At 40.7% G+C, this 23,315-nt stretch overlaps 1 protein-coding gene across 4 annotated transcripts in view; it reads right to left on the bottom strand.

The window, feature by feature from the left end:
* Window positions 1-2,482: 2,482 nt before the first annotated feature.
* bcar1 (BCAR1 scaffold protein, Cas family member) overlaps window positions 2,483-23,315 on the bottom strand; it is a 67,223-nt gene continuing 46,390 nt past the window's right edge. For 2 of the 4 annotated variants that reach the window (XM_053500515.1, XM_053500517.1), the window contains exons 2-7: window positions 22,455-23,069; window positions 9,874-10,017; window positions 7,425-7,526; window positions 6,085-7,245; window positions 5,119-5,208; window positions 2,483-4,453 (exon numbers count right to left, since the gene is read on the bottom strand). In XM_053500515.1, the coding sequence (XP_053356490.1) occupies window positions 3,941-4,453; window positions 5,119-5,208; window positions 6,085-7,245; window positions 7,425-7,526; window positions 9,874-10,017; window positions 22,455-23,069 (2,625 nt within the window). In that variant the 3' untranslated portion in view covers window positions 2,483-3,940. The remainder of the gene's footprint in view (window positions 4,454-5,118; window positions 5,209-6,084; window positions 7,246-7,424; window positions 7,527-9,873; window positions 10,018-22,454; window positions 23,070-23,315) is intronic. The other 2 variants (XM_053500519.1, XM_053500518.1) reach the window with 1 other exon arrangement.

Raw genomic sequence — 23,315 nt, 5'->3', positions numbered from 1 at the left:
TGGAAGAACAGTTTTGTCAAGTTTGTTTGCAAAACCCATCAATCAAATGATGAAACTGGCTCTTATGAAGACCATCACAGGAAAGCAACATCAAACCGTCCCTCTGCTGCAGAGGAGAAGTTCATTTAGAAAATCTCAAAAAGCCATTATAAAGGCTTTATAGGGCATACAGTACGTAGCAGATATATCTATATATCAACTGATCAAAAAAGATTACTGCATATTTTGGAAGCCTTTAGCACAGTTTTACAATGTAGAAAGAGATAAAAATCAAAAAGGACCATGGAATTAGAATGGGTGTGTCTAAACTTTTGCCTGATAGTGAATATCAGAGATATACTAAACAAATCTATACTGAAGTATACTTTGCTTAAACTGCCAAGTATACAGAAATGTTTACTTTTACTTTTGCTTTACTTAAAAAGGGATACTTTGGTCTATACTCGTACTGTACTTAAACATTTGCTTAATGTGTACTAAGGAAAGTGTTGTTAAGTATTCTTGACTTATATCTTGAAATATATTGTCACTAAATGCAGAAAAATTAGTTCACACTTTTATCACCTCCAGGTTAAACTATTGTAACGCCTTATTGTCTGGTTGTACAACTAGGTGCATAGTTAGTCCAGAATGCAGCAGCAACAGTCCTCACTAGAACCAGAAGATACGAGCACATAACCCCTATCCTATCCACACTGCACTGGCTTGCACTACTATACATGTTGTTGTTGGTGGTCTTTCGGCTGCTCCCGGCAAGGGGTCGCCACAGCGGAATACCCAGTCCGCACAACAACTTGGCACAGGTTTTACGCCGGATGCCCTTCCTGACGCAACCCTCCCATTGTATCCGGGCTTGGGACCGGCACTGCATCCAGTGGCTGGGGTTTGGGCACTGGCTAGGAATCAAACCCAGGCCTTCCGCATGGCAGGTGAAACACCTACCACTGAGCCAACAATCATATACATTACGTGACTGTGACTTTACCTACATGTAACTGTTATCCCACCTTCTCTTCTCCTCTCTCTGTCTCCCTCTTTCCCTCTCTCTGTCTCTCTGTCAAGCTGCCAGTGATTCAGACCTTCTCTGCCCTCTGGACCTGTCTGATTTGTCCTGGTGCCCCATGTCTGCTTGGAGATCTCGTCACACCATGTGGTCTGTTTGGGATGATTGTGGTGCCTGGGGACGTTTCCCCTCTAGCACGAAGACGGTCATGGCCTCGACTGATGCTCACAGCTGTTCTCTGAGGACTTCAGTTGTTCGACAGTTCAGGACTGGAGTTTCCTACAGTCTACCCGAGCCTCCAATAACGAACTAGACTCCATATTAACTGTTAACTGTTATATTTACCTTCCAGCTGCCTAACACACAGCATGCCTGCAGATCAATCCCTGCTATTCGTTATCACACAAATTAAGAAGGGTTCTCTATTGAGTCTGGCTCCTTTCAATATTAGTCTCTCGAACATCTGCAAGTATACTACTAGAAGGCTGATATTATTATAGTACTTACTACATACTGTAGTATACTTGGGAAATAAACCTTAAAGTTAATTTAATTCAATAAAACTTGATGTAAGTCTACTTAATTAAATGAACTTTAAGTAGACTTAAAGTGTTCCAGTAGTGCAAGTAGTACTAGGAATGAAATCATTAATTTCAGAGTTACCCTTAACACCGAAGCAGCAGAGATACAGTACGTGCTGGCAACACAGCATAGGTCAATGATGATATAAAAAAGATGTGCTTATATGAAAGCCTTGCCGGTGTGTTTTAATGAGGAGGCTTTAAAGACATCAGGAAGAACGAAAGTTATCATTATATACTTTATAACGTGTAAATGCAGAATTCTCAAAATAAAAATATTATTATAAGTTTGATCATAGAAACAACCAAAAAAAAACATAAAATCATGTGATCAAGTGTATCTGTGCTATTTTCCCTTTAAAAAAGGCAAAAAAGTTTCCCTTTTATTTAATTTTTTTATTTAAAAAGTCATGTGTGTATAGTTGGTTAAAGTGAAATAAAATTCAGGTTTTTCATATTGCCTATCCGGTGCTGAAAAAAGGGATATGTCACTCTATGATGCGCAATCCTAAGTCCTATATGTATATGTTTATTAAAAAAACAAAAAAGACAAAGAAAGAGTTTTATGGGCTACAAGGAGCTCTAAGGCTTGGTCATATTTCATTAAGCATAGCAAATTTAACCGGTCGATATAATATGAGAGAACACCTTAGTTGTCCAGGGTGACGCCCACCAGCTGTGCATATTCCTTTTATGAGGCTTGTGGATAAACCCAACTCTGAAAAATAAAATTAGTGAAAGAAAACAAAGAAAGCAACATGGTTATACAAGATTTTAATATCTAATTTTCAAACTAAGCCTTTTTTTTCTTTGAATTATAATTTTTTTGGTTATGGTATTTCGGGATGTATCACCATTCCTATTTTTTGTATACAAGTTAAATTCAACAGAGATCAGACTGGCTTGATCAATTTTTTTAATGAAAATATATTAAACATATATTTTCCAGTTATGCAATTTACAGTATGTGTTTTTTAACATATTCCAAACCCTTAAACACAGATTCGAGGATGAAATAACATTACAACAAATACAAAGTCAATATTTATTTTCACTGTGCTCCTTTTTTTTCAAAACTGGATAGGGATTTTGACTATATGCACAACATGTAGTACTTAAAGGTATAACCACATTCACCAACTTATTTTTGCTGACATAGTCTGATATTTAAAATACAACTAATAGGGTGTTAAAAAGTCAAGGAAACATTTGAGGCAGTTCTCAACGTTGCCCTCCAGTGACAAAAAGTCTGCAAAAGGTAGGTGAAAATACAATATAGCTGTTACCACATTGAAGTACAGTGAAAGAGGCGGGGTTCAAAAAAAATGTACTATTTGAATACATTAGGCATGTTTAACTATGAGGAGGTTAAACATTTTACAGAGCTATTAAAAGAAAAAGAGCCTACTCATAGGAACATACCTGCCCTCATGATTAACAGACATTAACGCTCAGGAATGTGCCAAAAGGAAAAATCTTTTTCAGTTACTGAACAGAACCCCTTGGCCCATATGACCCTGTCCAGCAGGGTGCAGCACTGCAACGGAGAGCAGCTTTGGCATGCTGCTAGCTACAAAGCCTTATCTAGAACACAGCAGAATCTGGAACAATGCACAGCAAGTCACAGAATCTAGAATGACTGGAGTGGGAGAAAAGTGAGCAAGCGTACTAAAAAGAATAAGCAGTATGTTTAAATGAAAATACTTAACAGTGTTACTCTTTCCTCATGTTTTATAACCATTTTTCCAATTGCAATCTTACTTGTGGAGAGACTGTTTTGTTTTCTTCTGTTTTCATGAGACTATTGTACCACATAAAGCCGATTGAATAAAGCTTTGCTCCCACCCTGAATCAGCCCTGGTGATTAAAAGGACAAAGCACTGCATGTCTGCTGCCATCATTACCCTCATGCTAGCATAAAAATCAATTAAAAATCCTCATCATTGATGAAAAATGCCATTAAGTACTTCTACATACACATTAAAAACTCTAGACACCCTTAACATCTCATCAGTAATAAGAAGAATGATGACAATTATCATAATCAGGGCAATAATTACATTATAACAATAATAATAGTGAATAATGACTAAAAACTACCGTTGTTGTTTTTTCTCTGTTGTCGAAAAAGGTACAGTTCATCCTTTCTTCTTGCCCCACTACTTACCCATGGTATTACAGAAATTCATATATTTACATAAATTAATTTACAACCCATAGCACTATTCACTGATAGTGTTTATAGTCTTTTTTAAAGGGGTAGGGGAACACAAAGCATGGATGGGGAACAAGTAAGTCGCAGTGGGACTCCATGCGTGTGTGATCTCAGTGTTTCCATATACTCCCATGTTTGTTTTCACATGGAAAGTAGGTGGTTGAGGGCCATGCGGAATTGCTGGGTGCAGCCAGACAGCTCGCGGACCCTCTCAGTCATGTCCCGTGCTGCCCCTGGAGAGGGGTACTGCAGGGCTGCAGTCTTGGTGCTCACTACAATGTCTTTCAGTTTTTCACACAGTGCGTTGCTGTGCTGTGCCACCCTGCTCCGAACCTCGGGTGACTTGGCCTGGCGTGAGACTGTATCGCCGATGAAGACCAGCTTATGGGCACTGAGAATGACAAATTTGCTGTGAGCGACAAAGATCTTGGGTGGCTGATTGTTGTTGATGGATGAATAGAAAGCATCAATTGCATTTGTCAGTGTGGTGATGTTGGCCTCGCACTGCTCCGAGTAGAAGAGCAACAGCTGCCTGTCACCTGCACACAGCTTGCTGCGCGAGGGCGGTGGGTAGTGTGTGGGCGGGGTCCAACCTGAAATGTCGTTGTTGATTGGCCGGCTGACTTCCTGCTCCAACCTTTCAAACTGCTTGAGCTGCAGGAATGAATGTAATAGAGAGAAAATTATTATTAAATTGCCAAGTGCTAATTTAATATTGACATTCTTGAAACGACTCGAGTGCTAAGTTCTACAAAACATCAAGGGCATGATTGTAGCATTCTGACATGTAAGGCCTGTGTCGTGTCATTTAGTATAATGAATTGCATTGCACAGCTGAAGATACAGTACTGTGCAGAAGTCAGACATTTGGCTTTTGTTTTCAGCCAAGGTGAAAACTAATGATGGGAAAAAGTTTTTTATTTAAAAATATTTGCATTATGAACTTTACATCCTGTTTATATAAGTCATGTGTGGGTGTTTGACTAAAAGTGGAATTATGTACTGAACATTTTCTCCTCACATAGTTTACCAGCAAATGATTAATGATGAAATGATGCATCACTACTAATATGTTAACATTGTGGTTACTTGAAATGCACCGTTTCTATTTTTTGATTTTTCCGTTTCAGAATTCCGATTATATGACAGTGCATTTTTATCAGCACTCACAGCTTTCACGCAACACTTTCTTAGTGCAGCCATGTGAGCCACAGGGTCTATACCTCTTGTCATTATTTTCATATATTGTTTCAAATGTGTATTCAGATTTGCAAAGAGGGTATATTATCATTTACAAAGCCGTGTAGTTAATGACTGACCTGCTGCTGCTCTAGCTGGGTCTTATTGTGTCTATTGATGCTGCCTTTCTCCAGCAACTGTCGCTGGTTCTTCTCAAACTCCTCCTTACCCTGAAAGAAAACAAATACATTATAAATATATTTCACCAGGAACAAAATTGGTTACATCTACTTAAGTGCAATTTCATCATTTTTTTCCACCCTGCCATTCCCAGTTAAACCCATGCATGTAAAAGATCTCAAAAACCCCACAGAATTTAGATTACATAGTTGTCATTTCTAATATAGCCACAAGGAGGCAGTGTGCATTAAGAAGAAAATGTCGTTTTTATATGGCATGTATGTAATCCTTTTGTCTGCCACCATTGTGGTTGACACCGATCAAGAAATGAATCTTTGAACATTATCTACAGTGATGTCTGCAAAAAAACGTATCACACAGTAAATCCATGCAGCTAGAGTAAGAGATGTATTCGGGCTATAAAGAGAAAACAGGCCAGAACGTAAGTGATTAATGATGACACCTTAAGCATTATGCTAGGGGACTTGGAGTAGAGCCCACATGAGGGAGGATATGGAGGCCATTTCTCACTCTGACGGCAGTGCAGCCATGTGAGAAGCCACCTGCAATCCTGGGTCTACACCTTAATGTGAAGCCAGTTATAATTACAGCCTAAGGAATGTTTGACCAAAGAACCCACAGCGCTAGTCTTTACCCTAGCCTTTCGTCAGAGGTAACACATTAACGTCTTTATTAAGTTAGGTTAAGTTAGGTGGTATTAAAGAATGATCAAATTGGAGGAGGGAAAACAAGCCAAACAACATAGTTGCACAATCCTAAGTCTTATATATGTTTATTAAAAACATAAGATCATGGTCATGCATGGCTTGTCGCTGCACTACACGTTTAAATATGTTGCATATATGCCTATGTGTTTTTCCTTGTTAAATTGGTTTACAGGTTCTACTTTGATTTGGGTTCTGTACCTGTAAATGTACATAGTCGTAGTCCTCCATCCAGCCTTCCTCTGTGGTTTCATAAGGCCGCTCAGGAGGCTCCTCTTCTGGTGTGAATTTGGGTGGTGAAGGCAGGGGACGTGACTGGATATTGGTCCTGTCGGGTGTGCCTGTCTGATAGGCTGAGACATTAGAGCTGCTGCTGCTCAGCTGGCCCAACACCTCTGAGGTCTGCTGCTGCTGCCTGTTTGTCCTTCTGAAGAGCAATGTCGCATTGCCGTGCAGAAAGGATGCTAGCTGCTTGGTGTCATCTGGCACAGCCCGAGCACACATGACCAGCCGGTCTAGGGCGTCTCCACCACTGTTGGGAGCTGGTGTGGGAAGAGCAGCAGAAGCCCAACCCAGGGCGTCCAGCGCCTGACTGTGCTTGAGCAGACCTTGAAAGGCCTCGTCCATCTTCTGCACCTGCTTGCTAAGCTTGGCCTGCAGTGTTCGGTCAGTGGCCTGGGCAGCATTGGCCACAGCACCACGAGAAAACTCCAGTAGCTCCCGGACTGATGATCGTAAGGATTCAGATGCTTGTCGGATGGAGGGCAAATTCGCTTCCATCTGGGTAGGGCTCCTCCAGTCACTACTGACAAAGGACATGAGCATTGAAGCTGAGGTGTCCACTGCCTGCTGCAAGCGTGACAGCCTCTCCATGGCCTGCTCAAGGTCTAGGGTAAGTAGGCGGTTTGGCACCGCACTGTCCCGCACTGGCACTGTGTCCAGGGATGAAGTGGACAAATTACTGCGTGTGCTTCCTGTGCTGGAAGCAGATAGGCGCTTAAAGCTCACTGTCAGTTCCTCTGTGGTAGCACCCGCTGCATCACGTACCACCTGTGGTGGTACATCGTAGATATAGTCACCTGATTCCTCAGAAACTGGTGGGCGCTCACGTGGGAAGTCGTAGACGTCACCTTGGTGCAGGCTGCTGGGGATGTCGTAGATCTCCTGTGCCTCAGCCTGTGATTTGCCAGCTAGCTGAGGGGGGGGCACATCATACACATCTTCAGGTATTGGTGGCTCAGGATTGGCTGCATTCGAGCTTGGACTCTTTATTTTGATAAAATGAGGTGGAACATCATAAGTGTCTTCCTTGATGAGTGCGTCTGGAACGTCTTTACTCACAGATGGTGGGAAGTCATACACCTGGGAGGGAGTACAGAGAAAAGTACAAATAAGGCTTATGTTACTTCATGCATCTTCACAAGCTCAAATAGGTTTAAATTAATTCATATAAAAATGATCTCTCCAGATCAGAGATGTTAGGTGTCCTGCATTAGTTTTATCCAGGGTAACATGTCTCCGTGTATGTATAAACGTCTCACCATTTGCTGGGCCAGCATCTGGTTCTTGTCCACACTAGGGGGTGTGTCGTAGATTCCCTGCACATCTCTGATAGTTGGTCCTTTCATTTCCATGTCACATAGCTGTAAAAAAACAATCACAGAGTCAGTAATTATAAAGGAAAAGCACAAAAATGCTGAAAATAAGGAAGCAGTTTTAAGGACATTATCTTTTCTCTCCCTCTTGCTAGCCTCCAACCCCCTGCCCATGTTTCAGTGTCTGTGTCCTATGCCTTTCCCCCCACCATTCTCATCCATATCACGGTTGAACAGAAATTATTGATGTTGCTGGATGAAAAGGAATCAGGGTAGCAGACACGAGAAACACGATAAGGCTCCACAGGCACTTAGAAACAAATATCGCACCTACACACCCCCACATGCACAAGAGAAATCAGTGATGTGTGAGAGAACTGTTCCTGATGGGAGCCATCGGTAGGTTTGCTACACTTAATCCCTCAGCATTCCTCATGGCAGTCTCCCTGTTACCTGTCATACAACCCTGACAAGATGCCTGTGACTAGTCTGAAAGCATTTTTGCGCACCCCATTCCCCATTTGTGCTAGAACTAAGAAGTGGTTTCGGAGCACTATGGAAGGTGTCATCTAGTTGCAAAAACTTTCACTTCTTATTTAACAACTTATTTCATGACTGCCATTAAGTATCTCACAAACAACACATACACTCCTTAGTAACATGCAACACCAAATGCTTACAGTACAGTAGATACGAACATGCTACAAATTAAGTTTCAATGTCATTAACATAAAAAAACAGGATATATGATTTTTATGATATGAAATTTAAACTAATATCTAAAAAGAAGCTTAAGCCAAATTGTCAATGTTATGAGAAAATATTACAGTACTATGAATGAATATATAATAATGCGTATAATTATATGCATTATTTCCATACCCAAGCTGTTCTGTGACACAGTGGACATTGCTAAAAGCACCATACAAATAAAAGGATATAAAATAATAACAAAATAATTGAATTGAAATACATCTAATTGAATATTTATATGCGTCTGCCTTCTGTCTGATATTGTTGCTATATTGTAAACGCAATCCTATCGGTTGTGCAGCATCTGACTGAATCTGAGATGTGGACATACAGTAGCACTGTACACTTCAGGATTCATCTTGTACTTCTATCAGCAGTCACACCTTCAATAAACACCAGTGAGGCAGTTCCATTAGCAGTCCTAACATGCCCGTGTCATGATACCGCCTCCACCGTGTTTGACAGCTTATGTTGTATACTTTGGACCATGAAGTCTTCCTTGCCTTCTCTATACTCTCCTCTTCCTGATATTGTACCCGAACTGGGCTTGCCTTCACCAAGTAAGAATTCTGTAATCATCCACTTGTGCTCATCCAGTTGTCTTCTGTAGTCTTCCATTTCTTTTGGTGTTGCTGAGGTGTTTTTTTTTAACTAAATGTACGACCCAGTGGCTACTCCTAAAGTTCCTGCTATATATAGTAAAAAAAAAAAACTTGATTGAAGATAAAAGTCTATATAAATACCTATGGAGCTGAGAGTATAATGTAAACCCACTTCCACTATTCTTCTCCCACTTTCTCTTCTATAGTGTGTCAGACCACAACCTGGTACAAACCAAATGCAACACCAATGCCTTATCTGTATACTCTAATTCATTCTTTATCTGTTTCCCCTTTTACTCTTCCCTTCTCTTTATCTCTCTGTCCTCTCCCCACTCTTTACGTCAGTCTCTAGCTGTGTCCTGAGGTTGTGTGTGTGCGCATGGTCCTTGCCATGGGCCACTTTTACTCATTTGTGTGTGTGTGTGTGTGTGTGTCACACAGTGTGATGTACTGAGGGACAGATCTTGCTGACAGCCATTTCACGCTCACGAGTGTTCACACAGACATTCACTCAAACATACACTGTAGTCTCAAAACATTTTAAAGCCTCTAGCCACCAAAATATGTGCTTCTCCTGCAAGTAATGTATGACCTCAAAAAACCTAAATGCAATCCAATGAATTTGACAGAACAGACTGAGAGAAAAAGAGTGAAAGAGTAAGGGAGGGATGATAAAGAAAAGAAAATGAAAGCAAAAGAGACATTGAGATAACATGATGTTTCAGCACATCAAACATTAATGCACACATGATGTCTGGTAGGATGTCTGAGCTAACGGGAAAAAAAAGTTATCCATCGATCATATGCACACACATAAATCATATTTAGGACACAAAAACCTCTCACTGAACAGAAAGAAAGGAAATAAAAGCACAGATTTTCCTACAACATCATCTGTCCTGTCTAACCTGGCGGTATGCTAGGTCACATAGACATGTACATGTCCAAGATATGTCCATGCTTCTTAATATTTTACCCAAACTGTTTATTATACCTCATCTGGTACATTTTATGCTAACGCATGTCTAATGTTAAGTTACCTGCTGGTTGTATTGGGCACGGGTAGGTGGAACGTCATAGATGTCCTGGGATGTGGGTAAGTGTCGGGGGACATCATACTCATCCTGTTCTGCGTTCCCCGTGTCATACACGTACATTTGGCCAACCCGCGTGGGCACCACCACCTGAGAAAGAGACAGAAAGATAGATAAAAGGTTAACTATACGCTCTGATGTAAGGGGGGGGGGGGGGGAGTCAGCAGCACACGCTAAGCTTCTCTGCCTGGATTACACTCGTCTTAACAGTAACTGGCAAAGACAAGGAATCTCTCCCTCTGCACTTTTGTTAAAGAATTTGTTTTCTGAAACTTTATAACTGGCACTAAATTCTGCTCCAGTGACCTTTACGCCGTGTTGTTCCTGATCATTTCCAGTCTGAACATGGGTCTTTGAGAGGGTCCCCATGGGAACAAGAGCTGTCCTATTGTCTGCCTATTTACTCTCCCGCTCTTTCTTATGGTGTCAGGACTGTGTCAACTTTCCCAGCCTGGGAAAGAAAAACACACTCATCATTTTATTTTGACTACAATGCAGACTCATAATAGTAGCCTCAAAATGCTGAGATGTGTAAAGCTCACAGACACATGGTCCACAACACCGCTCATATCAGCGTGACTGCAGGTGTATCGCACATGTACTGTACTATAGCACAGGGTTATATTAAGGTGCATTAAACTAATCGTGAAAGTTAATTGTGTGTGTGTGTGTGTGTGTGTGTGTGTGTGTGTGTGTGTGTGTGTGTGTGTGTGAGAGAGAGAGAGAGAGAGAGAGAGAGAGAGACAGAGTCTAATTTATCTATGATGTTGATCCCTTGAGGGTGCTGGACTCACTCCAACATATCAGTACCTCAATCAGACCAGTCCACCTCCATTCAATTCCTTCATTCATTCCCCTTTCTCTCTATAGGGAGACAACACACCTTATCTCACTATACCACAAAAAATATCCCAGGACCAGTACACACATGCGCTCACACAAATACTCATTCTAATACAAAGTAAATACTAATACATGAGTGTTTGCAGTAGGGTTATGGAGTTGATCGGGTAATCGAGGGTGTTTTTTCCTCTCTTCAAGTCGGCTAAAGGCAATTTTGAGGCAACGACAAAAACGACAAAAAGTTGTGAACTTTAGGCTGTTTTCCCACTTTTACCTATCACCAGCAGAAATACAAAATAATCCGCTGATCATTCTTAACTTTCTTCTTATGATGGTAATCAGGACAGGCAGAACTAAAAGCCGTACACAGAGAGGTGACAATTAGAACATTTTACTCAAACCTTGCAGTTAGATATATGAATACATTTTATGTTTCTCTGTGCAAAAGTAATCTTTTTACACATCACACACAAGTGAACTTAAACAAACATGGCTCGTCTAAGAACAGACCCTTATCTTAGTCACCCAACCTCAACCTCGCGTGTAAATAAGAAAAGTCTCTGAGATCCTGTTATAATATTTGCTCTCTCCCCCTGCTGATGGTCTGTCACTGTGTGTAAGTCCTTAGCCATTAAACAAATCTGGCACTGTGTTGCAGCTAATTCAACTCAAACTCCTCAAGTGTGTCATCCCATCTCTCTCTCTCTCTTTGGCTTAAGAATGACACGTTATTTCTTATTTTTGACAAACGCATCACGATTCAGCCTGTCTCCGTCTCTGCTCCTCCGTCATGCCTGTAGCTAATGGAAACATTCTCCACAGTGCTCTACACACTTTCACATACATTTAGGTGCCACTGCAGGTGTGTGACTACACACACACACACACACACACACACACACACACACACTAGATATGGCCTATTTTTCTGCTCTGCAAAGTCTATGATAAGATTGACATATTAAAGAAAACCAGATTGCGTGTGTCCTCATGGTCCGTGGTCAACCTCCTCACTCTATTTATAATGTGCTTCATCTGAAGAAGCCATTAGAAAAGTCTTTTTTTAAAAGAGGAAATTGTAAAGATATCATGCAGAGTATGCATATACTGTACACTATACATGCATGCATATAACGCAAGTTAATCCAGTAATCTATTACATTAATATTTACATTACAAATGTACAGTAATTATTATTTTACAAAATGTAAAATATTAATTACATTTTACATCTTGCCCAAGTATTTCCTTTACTATAATATATACTGTAGTTTATGGGAATATTCATGATAATTCACAAATATTTCCTTGAAGTATGTACTAATTGTGTTTTTCTGTGGATAAGAGAAATGATGTGTATAGACTTTGCATTATGCAGTTAGAAAAGCAATAGCATATAATTTTACAATAAATGTTGTAAATCTTGTCTATTGGGAATTACAATAACAGTTATTAAAATAATGCAGTAATAGTTATACAATGCATGACTATTGATAAATTGCATACAAGTATTTAAATTGCATGTTTTAAACATTGTTCTTAATTTCCACACATATATATATATATATATATATATATATATATATATATATATATATATATATATATATACCGCATGTGTATACAAAAATACAATATAAAATATAAAAACATCTATATATTATATAGATGTATATATATATACATATATATATGTTAACCGTTTTTCTTTTGGAAAAATTAAAAATGTATCACACATGGGGCTTTCCAGGATTACTTAGTAATGCATGAAGTTTGTTTATCCTAAATAACACCGTTTGTAATATTAATCAAAAAATAATTTAAAAAAGGTCAGCACTTAAAGGGTTGTGTCAAAAGGATTAAAATAAACTAGAGAAATGCAGATAATCGTTTGACCCCTAGAGCTGTACATGAAAACAAACCCCCATGCATTTAAATAGATTAAAAGCCACATTATCCACCATTTGCACAGCTAAACGTGCCAGTCCCATTGAACGCCTTTCACTTTTGCCTTCCGTCCTAAGCCTCTTCAGTAGCCCACCGAGACCCACTGAAGGGCTTCCCGAAAGAAATAGCAATCAATAATGTGAATTATCAATGAGTGTGGCAGAGAGCCATATGGTCCACTGACTATCACCCAACCTCTCATCAATGTAACTAAACGAATGCTTGTAAATGAATGAGAAGTGAGTGTGTGTGCACGGGGTGGGTGGGAACCAGCTGTCACAACATTCATGAGCTGGTTGCCTTAACGATGATGTCACGAAGAGTCCTCCGCAGTGCTGTGCTGGACATGGAGAGATAATGGTTTAGCAGTGACCGTGGCAGCTGATCAGAAGTAACAATCCCAAAATCCAACTGAGTATAAGGGTCACCCCTGAAGTAAGGAACAGATTGCATGCCATCAGGCCCCATAAGGACCACTCCAAAGTCTGAGGTCTCCCCATGACCCAAGCTGTGACCCCAGCTGAAATAGTGATACATGCCACCACTCCAACCTGGTATTCAAGCCACTTTGGAAACTCTCTGACTCTAATGTAAGTATTAGAGGAAGTAACAAATATGATTTATAAATGCAAGAGAGTGCAAAAAAGGTTATGATATTTCAAACACGCTTTCACAATATTTTCATATATATAAAATGCTCGATCTATCTCTACCTCTATCTCACGCATTTATATGTTAACCCAACACACACAAGATGATATATGACTGGCCATGCATGACAATACACTGTTAACCCCAAGAACTCACACACTGGCCATCTGTGGAGCAAGCTGTCCTCTGTGGTTTTGTTTTAGGTTGCCAAGTGCAGGTAGGGGGTCTCTGTGTCTGTGTGTATGTGTGTGTCTGGGTGGCATTCACATTGCCATTGTTCAGACAGAGATGAAAAGTTTTTACTACCTCCACTATCCACAGCACATGTTTGTTGAAAGAATAAGCATGAGGGCAGGTTGCGGCCAGATCATTTCTACCACCCGAGAAAGGCTTACATGGAAACTAGGAGTTACTAATTCTGAGTTCTTAATGTGTAATCTATCACTTGCACATTTATTGTATGTTGAACAACTACTGTTTATACACATATTTTATATTTTTTTAAAAAGGTATTAAAGGTACATTTCAGGGACTTTTAATTCAGGAGACTTTATTATTTGTTCATTTCTCTTTAAATGTCAATATAATATATTCCTCTGGACAAAATCTAGTTTATAGACCTCAAGTCGGTACCTACTGTCAATTTCGATACATCACATCTGTTTAGTCATGTGTTGGAGGCCTGGATTTGGAGAGTACATGAAAGGAAAGGCTGCATTTGTTTAAAATCTATCCCACTAAGTAACTTCAACCAACATAACTGAATAGATCGGAGGTTCACGTGGCATAACCTAAGATGAAGCTGTGTGCCAACAGATTCCTCCTTTGTGTTAGCTTGTGTGTATGTAGGCAGAATAGGATAAAAATGCCAATAATCTGAAGAGTTCTTGGCTGGGCTGCGTGGCAGGGTGTCATGTGAGTGCCAAAGCAGCTGCCTCATCAGACACACATATATATACATACTCCTACGTATAGAGTAGCCTTTTCTAGGGCATCCAAACAGCTGTGCTTTCAAAGTGCCCACTATAACCCGCTTTGATTTTCACTCTCGGGTTCAAGGTTTTACTGCAGCTTCACTGAAGTTACTTTTTTCTTATTGCAGCTTGATTGAAGTCAAGCTTTCTCCATTTTCATGGCTGGTTTAATGTGGGCGCTTCTACTGTGCAGTTGACATGAGAGACTGCAAACACCCCTTCCCCCCCAGAAGAATGGTTAAAGCCTAATTTAAAGAGGCTGCAGAGAATACAGCTGCCGTATGAGCCGGTTTAGAACCAACAGCAGCAGTAAAGGAGACAGAGTGAGAGATTTATAATCCTCCTCTCCTGTCCTAAACCCAATGTTGGATTAATAAGTGGGTAATTAATTCTGCACTTGTGTGTATGAGCGCATGTGTCAGTTTATGAGTGCCACGTGGCATGTGCCATGTGTGCTGATTTAGGGGGCCTGCCGGGCTCGTGGAGACAGAGAGACCCCATCCTTAATCCATACACAGCCATGCTAGCTTCAAACATGTTCTCCAAATTACTGCCATGACTGTGTTGGGTGGGATAGCATGCTGCTCCTCACACAAACACACACAGTCACGCATTGTCATACTGCAAGGACTTTTTTCATCTGCCTGGAACTAGGACTTTGTTTCCCCATTCACTGTGAGTCCTATGCCGAAGGTTATTGTACCAAACGACCATACAAAATTGTGTAATGGTGCCACGAGGGCTTAGGGCACGAGGAGGGGTACACCCTGGACAGGGTGCCAATCCATCGCAGGGCACACACATATACTCTTACACTACAGGCAATTTGGGGACGCCATTTAGCCTAATCTGCATGTCCTAGGACTGTGGGAGGAAACCGGAGTACCTGGAGGAAACCCACCAAGCACGGGGAGAACATGCAAACTCCATGCATACAAAGACAGGAACCGAGCCTGGTCGGGAATCGAACATGGACCATAGACCAAACACTGAAATTTAAACCAGGAGCATTTATAAAATAAATTCATAAAGACTGAGAACCGTTGTGTCTTGTGTCTGGCTTATATGCCAGATGCTGTCTAAAAATACCCATAATATACCTCGACATAAAAAAGGTCCCTGTTTACACATTTTTGCCTTAAAAAACTACAATTTTTCAAGAAATTTGGCTCAGCATACAAAAGACTAAAATTAAGTAAAGACATAGCACCATGAGTCCCATGAATATTGGCAAGGAGGGCAGCAAGAAGATAGGGAGCCAAATTAATTTTAGTTTTTAAACCAGCCAGTGCCAAAGGAATCATAAATTAAGATTAAGTGAGGTTTAATGTGTATTTATTTCATATTTTACTGAATTTACATGTTTCTCCTAAATATTGCATATTGGTAATATTGGGAATATATTTATATATTGCTAATATTGGGAATTTTGCAAACTTAATGAACAATCTGGACTCTTAAAATCATTTACCTGGCACAATAACTTGTAAAACAAAAGCAAAAAAAAAAGGGTTCATTTGCAACAATGAAGGCTGATGACTTTAACAAGGCTCTGCAGATCTTGTACTTAAATTACGTTTATTGTTTTGTCAACGATAGATTAGGATCACTGTAGTATTGACAATGCATTCGCTTGTGCCCGTGACATTCATCTGCTAAACTGGTGGAGAATAAACTACAACCCCAAGTTCTGTTGCTTCCTGTGTTGGCCGCTTCTTCTTCTTTCTCTGTAGAAGCTGCATGCCTTTTATTATTATTATTATTATTATTATTATTATTATTATGTTGCTTTTTCCCCCAGGTCTTGCTGAGGTGCCTTCTCATTTACAATCTGCTTTTCTAACCCTCTCAGTCTCACCACCCAATTTATCTCCTGCACACATGAATGTTCTTATGCTTAACCACAACATGTTACTTTTGCCCTCTATCTCTTTTTACTGATGGTTTTGTTCATATTCTGGAAATAGGAGTGTGAGCCTGTCTGTAGACTATAAATACACGTGTCAGAATACTCTTTCACACACACACGCACGCACGCACACACGCACGCACGAAAAAGAAAACTTTGCTTTTGGCAACACAACAGTTAAGCTTGTTTCCCACACCAATTAATAAGAGCGGGATGAGTGTGTGTCCTTGGAGACCACATCAGACCTGCTGCCTCTGATCAAAGGTTAGCCAGAGCCTGAGACCAGTGTGTGTAAAAATGTGCTTGTGTGTAAAGCAATTTTTTTAGTAAAGCAGAAAACACACTCATCAGCTGTAAAGATTTTTGGATTTCTGATACTAGACACCGGATACTATCCTTATGAATTACGAGAAGCCATTAGATAAAGTGGACACCCTGACTGTAATATTTGTTTTTTATTAGAATACTAAAAGCAGATCTAGTCTCCTTTCATGTGTGCCCTTCACGACAGCAAAACATCATCACTAATGAGACGAGCATGTAGATTTCCCCTGCAGCAGCTGCCTAAGAGGAACCTATTAAAGCATAAAGTTTCTTTATTAAAGCAAACATGTGATATGTACACATACAAGTACCTAAAACACACTCTTAGACTCATTAGTGTATAAATGTGTGTGTCTGCACGTGTGTTTGTATGTGTGTGTGCGTGTGTGTGTGTGGCACGCCAGGCTCCCCATTCCTCCACTCCATGGACTCCGTGCTCTGTGCAGTACAAAGCCATCCCTGTGCCCTGTTCTAATATCTCAAGCCTTTGATGAGGGCCACTGGAGCACAAATAAAGAGGTTGCAAAAGCCCTCGTGTTTATAGTAAGGGGCAGCACTGGGCTCATCATCCCTCCGGCTCTGTCCCAAACCCATACTGCCTTTGTGGCCAGCTAATGAAAGGCCACAGTCTGTGGCTCTGCATGAGAAACCAGAGCCTTCCTCCCCGTCTTTATCCTCCACCTGCCGGCCCACCACAACAGCTCTGGGCCTGGTGTCTCGTTTCCCTGTAACTCCCATCTCTTTTCTTTTTTTTCTTCTTCCGTGTCAAGCTAGCAGAGCAGAAAATGAGTCCACAGCAGGTAACAGAGGACATCCCCATCCCGTCTGACTAAGAAGCAGAGCGTTGTCTTCAGAGACAATGACACACATTCACTGACCTTTTAATGTCCTGCAGGGAGTGGTGCAGGAGTGTGTGTGTGTGTGTGTGTGTGTGTATAGGGTTCACGGATGAAGACTCTCTAGTGACTTGACATGCCAGCCTGCAGAGAACAGTGGGTGGAGCAGGGGACACAACTAAATGAGCAAATCAGTCACCTCCACCCCAGAAGCAGAGGAGCTTCCTGAACTCTTTTGGCTAGAACAAGTCCAATGTTATTACTGGATGTTGCCTCACACCAGGGTTGGGGGTTCGAATCCTGACTCTAGACTCTGAGAGGGAGAGCTTGTGCCCTATGTTAAGTTGTGCCCACTGGAACTCTACACTGGAGAAGCGGTACATAAAGTGGATAGATGGGTGTTATGTCTTACTTAATAAATAGTTTCAGTTATAATTCTTTTGTTAATATATAAAATCTCAACTTTTTATTTTCTTCCTCAATTTCCGGTTATTGGCAGATAAATGATTCATTTCTCATTCGGTAAGGTGACAAAAAATTAATTCAGAGGTTAAAAGATTATATCGTACAGCTCCTATCTAACGATATCGTTCCCCCTAGCGCCACTTGTTACTCTAAGCTAAAAGCATTCCTTAAGCACGAGCTGTTCTTCCGTCACTCAGAGAGACGAGTCTCCAGTACAAACAAACATACGGAAAGAGACATACAGGAGATTATAGCCCTGCCAGGGGAATGCCCACAAGTCAGACACGTACACAAGACACAATAAGAGGAAGAGAGTGTTGCATGCCCTCTTTGTGTGTGTGTGTGTTTGACGGTTATAGTTGACCAACACTGAAAATATTCCCAGAAAATACTTATAACGTGAGGCACCAATACCACTCAGCACAATAAAGACATCCACATCCCGACAGTTACATCACTCTAAAGCAGGTCGTGACACTGAAAGACAAGACATACGTAGGTGTTTTTTTGCTTCCTTCTTTACTGTTGATTAACACTATAATATGATTCTAGTTTCGGCAGACTGCTGAGATTTCAGTATCACTACAGGCTATATCCGCATGCATTCTTCCTCCGCACGTGTTTTGCACCACCTCTCAATTCCTTCTAAGAGCTGGGGCTAGAGATAAGCTTACACATCCTTCTTTCTCCCATCTCCTCCTCCGTTTTCAATTCCTTTGCCTTTTCCGCTGTGCACTGGACCGACACATGGTGATTATGAATTTGCTTTCTGAGCAGGAAATCTGACTGAGCCCAAATACTGCAAGTGCAATTTTAGACTGGTCTTAACATGAGCTCTCAAGTGCTCACCTAAAACACAGAGCTGTTTAAACCCGGCCTTTACCTGTGCCTTAAATGCATCTTCTCTGTTGTGATTTGTGTTATATAACTAGAAAGGTTGGGTGACAAGCAACAAGATGTCAAAAGCAGGCCTAGTACTACTAGTCTGATATCAATGCTCAAATAAAAGTACATATTAAATCTATCATGAGGATTATATGAAACAAAATCTCTAGCCAAGTAACTGTGATGAGTGAACTCATTTAAAAGTAATATGTTCTACTTTTATTGACGCCTCATGTAGCTGTTTTGATGTGATGGCATTTTATGATATTGGAGGAACTTGGAGTTGAGAAGACCATCTTGAGTTGGCATCTCATCTTTAAATTTGCCTGCCGGTTACTGCATAATGGGAGCACATTGGCACTGGTTCAGGCATTTTCCTCACAGGCATCTTTCTCTCTCTCTCTCACACACACACACACACACACACAAATCTTTGTAAATTTCCGATTTGTGCACAAGGAAATAATGCTACCATTGCAGGAATTGTTAGCACTATATTAAAATTAACCTTCTTTAATTTGAAACTCCTTGTGAAGACAAGTCATATTAAGTTGGACAAGAGGGCATTTTGTTAAGACAGAAATAGCCAAGGGCGGCACGTTGGTGTAGTGGTTAGCACTGTCGCCTTGCACCTCCAGGGTCCGGGTTCAATTCCCGGCCAGGCTTGATTCCCGTCTCTGTTTATACACTACACTGACTATCGTTCTCTCGCATGGAAAGTGAAAGTAGGATGATATGGTCCAAATCATAATCTGTTGGTAATAAATTGTGTTTGTGGAACCGTTATGCAATATTACACCTGAGGTCATGGTGTTGTACTGAATATCAGCACGGCTGTGATATCTTCGTAACTTCGTTCCTACGACCTCATCGCAGCGGTAATAATATTCAGAACAATAGCACAACCTCAAGTGTAATATTCCTTAATAATATAAGTCATGTACACACATGTTCACTCTTTTTACACATGGGCAAAAATGTCCAGTACAGTATATAAGGAGTTAAATTAGGAACAGGATGCACAGCGATTATACTTTAGCAAATCAAGTCATTCATGCATATGTGGGCCATTTGGTCCTTTCTCACAATGTTTTCTTTCTTTTAATTTAGCTTTCATATGATTCTGTTTACTTAAAGAGGTCAATGTGCACACAGAGCTGAATTGCCACATCCTTCTGGTTAATGTGCAACTAAGCAACCAGGGAGTGTGTTAGCGTCATTAAGGTATATGGTTAGGAAATTCGACCAGCATCTTAGTCAAAGGTGAAGAAGGATTAGAGTCGGCTCATTGTCTTACTCTATGTGTCATGACTTTACAGGTGAGACAAGTACATGAGATAAATTCTTGCTCCGAAATACAGAAATATTATGTACAAAACTTATTTAAGCCATGAATAATGAATACTTATGTTTATTAGGCCAACTGAAGATTCTGACTGTATTTATTTTCCTGGGTATAGAAAATACGACTCCTACCATAAAGTTTGAGCTGCCTTTGTGGCACAGTCATGCGAAAAATATCATAGAAAGAGGAAAAACAAGGATTAAAAAAGGGCCCTAAAGCTAATGGGAAGAGAGCATAAGCATTTCAGGCTGACAGAAGAGCATGTTTGAGCTTTGAGGGCCGTGTGCCGACACTCCCCATCTGAAATGTGCTTTGATGTGACACCAATCCCAGCTGCTTTTGCTGCTTTAGTACCATCAGCCACCAACATGCCATTCACCCCTCAGGGAGCGCGCAGCTGATCTGGATATGTCCCCCAATATTATCAGCTTGTTTCTCTTCAATTTGGGACCTTCCTACCCAATTTATATATACATAATCACACACACACACACACACACACACACACACACACACACATAAACCAGTATCATCTTTCAAGTGCTTTTTGGCCTAGTACTGGGTACTGTATGTACCGCTTCCTGTTTTCATGAAGACGGACTGAGAGAACAAGGCTGATCCTGCACTTATATTTGGGTGTATGTGTGTGGGTGTGGTTCGCAATCCGTTCTCCTAGTGTGAACACCTTATCTAATCATAAAAAGGTAGTGACAGGTGGAAAAGGAGGGGGTACAAGGACACCAGAGGTCACTAACCTTCTTTAACCCAAATTCTTGGTGTTGTGTGCCTTGTAACTTCTCCTTACAGCTTCTGTTTACTAGCTCCTGATTACCATTAAACATCATGAATTTCGTCAAGTACAACGATGATTTCCCAAAAAGTAGTAGCCATCGATTCTCAGATGACGATCTTACAAGAATATACACACAATATATTTCGGGAGAAAATGTGTCTCATATGAAGACAAAAAAACCCTATGCCAGGTAATCATACTGTAACTATCAGTCTGGCTAAACTTAACTTTTTAGGTCTGGCTAAAGCAAAATGAAAAATAACCAGGATGGAACTGACCGGCTGTTTATAAAAAAACACAGTCTAAAATGGGCTGTTTACAAGAAGAACCTAAGAAATATTCTGGGCATCTCACTGAGCAGTTATGTTTGCAGTTATGTTATGTATAGGACTGATCCAGGCACAATGATTGTCTTATCACTAATATAGGAGCTCTAGTATGACACCAAACCCCTGAGGAGCTTAGCATTGATCTCTCTAGCATTGATCTCAGCCGCTATCTCAACCCTGGCCTTGACTACAGATCAGTGACACTACACTCACTTCTTATCTCACTGCCTGACCCTTGCAATGACACATACGTGCATCATTCTTTGGTTTTTTTTTTTATAATCAATTGGGTGTTTTGGAAGATGTTTAGATCCATGCATAGTCTTATGCAGCACATAATTTAGATCATTAACATTCTTTCGCTCACACTGTTCATCACTATAATCCCATAAAGTCCCCAGCCAGAGCTATGGTTAGTATGGTTGATACTACTAGAACCATACCTGTTTGACCACCGAGTTGTACGGTATCTGTTTATTACACTTACAGTATATTTTACTATGGCTGTAATGGGGTAATTATTTTAACTGTTATGTATAAAAACAATGTCATAGACATTTCGAGAACACACTGGGGCAACAGCTGGGATATTTCACTTCACTTCATTCACTCCAACTGCTAATACGCCCCTGGCATATGGCTCTGTGCTCCTGCCAGTCCCAGGAGGCGTGGCACTACCCACTACAGAAGACCTGAAGATACCCACTGAAAATTAACTACTCACCTCCCTCAACCCTACAATGTTTGCAGTCTTTGCTACTACATCCTACTGCATTATTTATTACATTATTTTTCATTTCAGCCATTCGCTCTCTTAAATGCCTTTTGCTTCTCTTGCTGTTCTAAACTCTTCTCTTTCTTTCTTTCCTTCAGCCTTTTGCTGGCTGCACTCCAAGATCAAAAATTTTGGGAGAGTAGGAGAGAATTCTGACTACTGTGTCTTGAACATTTATGCGCTCTATGTTTGGTTCTTGGTGTGCTATGTCTTACTACTACTAATAATAATATTAATATTAATAATAATAATAATAATAATAATAATAATAATAATAATTATTATTATTATTATTATTATTACATAAGAGATCCAGCTCCAGATTTAAGTTGGATGAACAGAAGTGAACATCTGTCTTTGATGACAAGTTTAAAATTTTTCTCATGTTAAACTGGAATTGAAGCCCATTTCCTGCACTGGGATGTCTGTACTATATATGCATTGTTCCTACCTTTCCCAGGGTCTTTGGGGTGTCCCAGCCACGCTTGTCCATGGAGGGGGGAATCTGGTAGACCTCTTGTTTCAGGTTCAAAGAGGGGGGCACTTGGTATACATCCTGTCCCCCACTTGTGGGTGGTACCTGGTAGATATCTTGGACTGGTGCTCCCATGGAGGGTGGCACCTGATAGATCTCCTGGCCAGCTGGGTGATATTTACCAGCACTTTGTTTCTGTTTGAGGGGTAGAGCCTTGGACTGGAGTTGTGGAGTCTGTGGCCCAGTGGGCACTTGGTACAGGCTAGGAGGGCTAGTACAGGCAGGGTGCATGGCTGTGTACTGGGCGGCAGGTGAAGGCTTGGTGTAGGCACTAGGTGGAATGCTGATGAGACTCTGAGATGAGCATAACGGGGAGCTGGAAGACTGCTGCTGCTTGTCATACATGCCTACCAGGATCTTTAGGCGGTTACCTGGTACAATGCCCTGGCGCCCATGCAGAGAACAGAGCCACCAGCCATCTAGGCCTTGCGTGTCCCTCTCAAGCACTGTCATAATGTCACCTTTCCGGAAGGATAGCTCGTCTGGAGACTCCGCCACATTGTCATACAGAGCCTTGGCCAACACGTTCTGCTTGAGAAAGAGAGAAGATAAAAAGGACAATCAACAACACTCTTCATTATTATATATTTTGATTTGCAATATAAAAGGATACATAAAATGTACCCTTTTAATCTCTTATTACATTTAACGTCATGGGTGCCCGACATAACGTCTTTGGGTGACAACTTAATTTTGTAAAAACAAAAAAGCATCTAGAAAACCCCTCCCATTTAAAGCTGCACGCTTAATTTCATCTCTTCATGTCATGGTTTATGG

The sequence above is a fragment of the Clarias gariepinus genome, chromosome 7, assembly GCF_024256425.1.
Source record: "Clarias gariepinus isolate MV-2021 ecotype Netherlands chromosome 7, CGAR_prim_01v2, whole genome shotgun sequence".
NCBI classification, from domain to species: domain Eukaryota; kingdom Metazoa; phylum Chordata; class Actinopteri; order Siluriformes; family Clariidae; genus Clarias; species Clarias gariepinus.
This window is presented reverse-complemented; position numbering and strand designations above follow the sequence as displayed.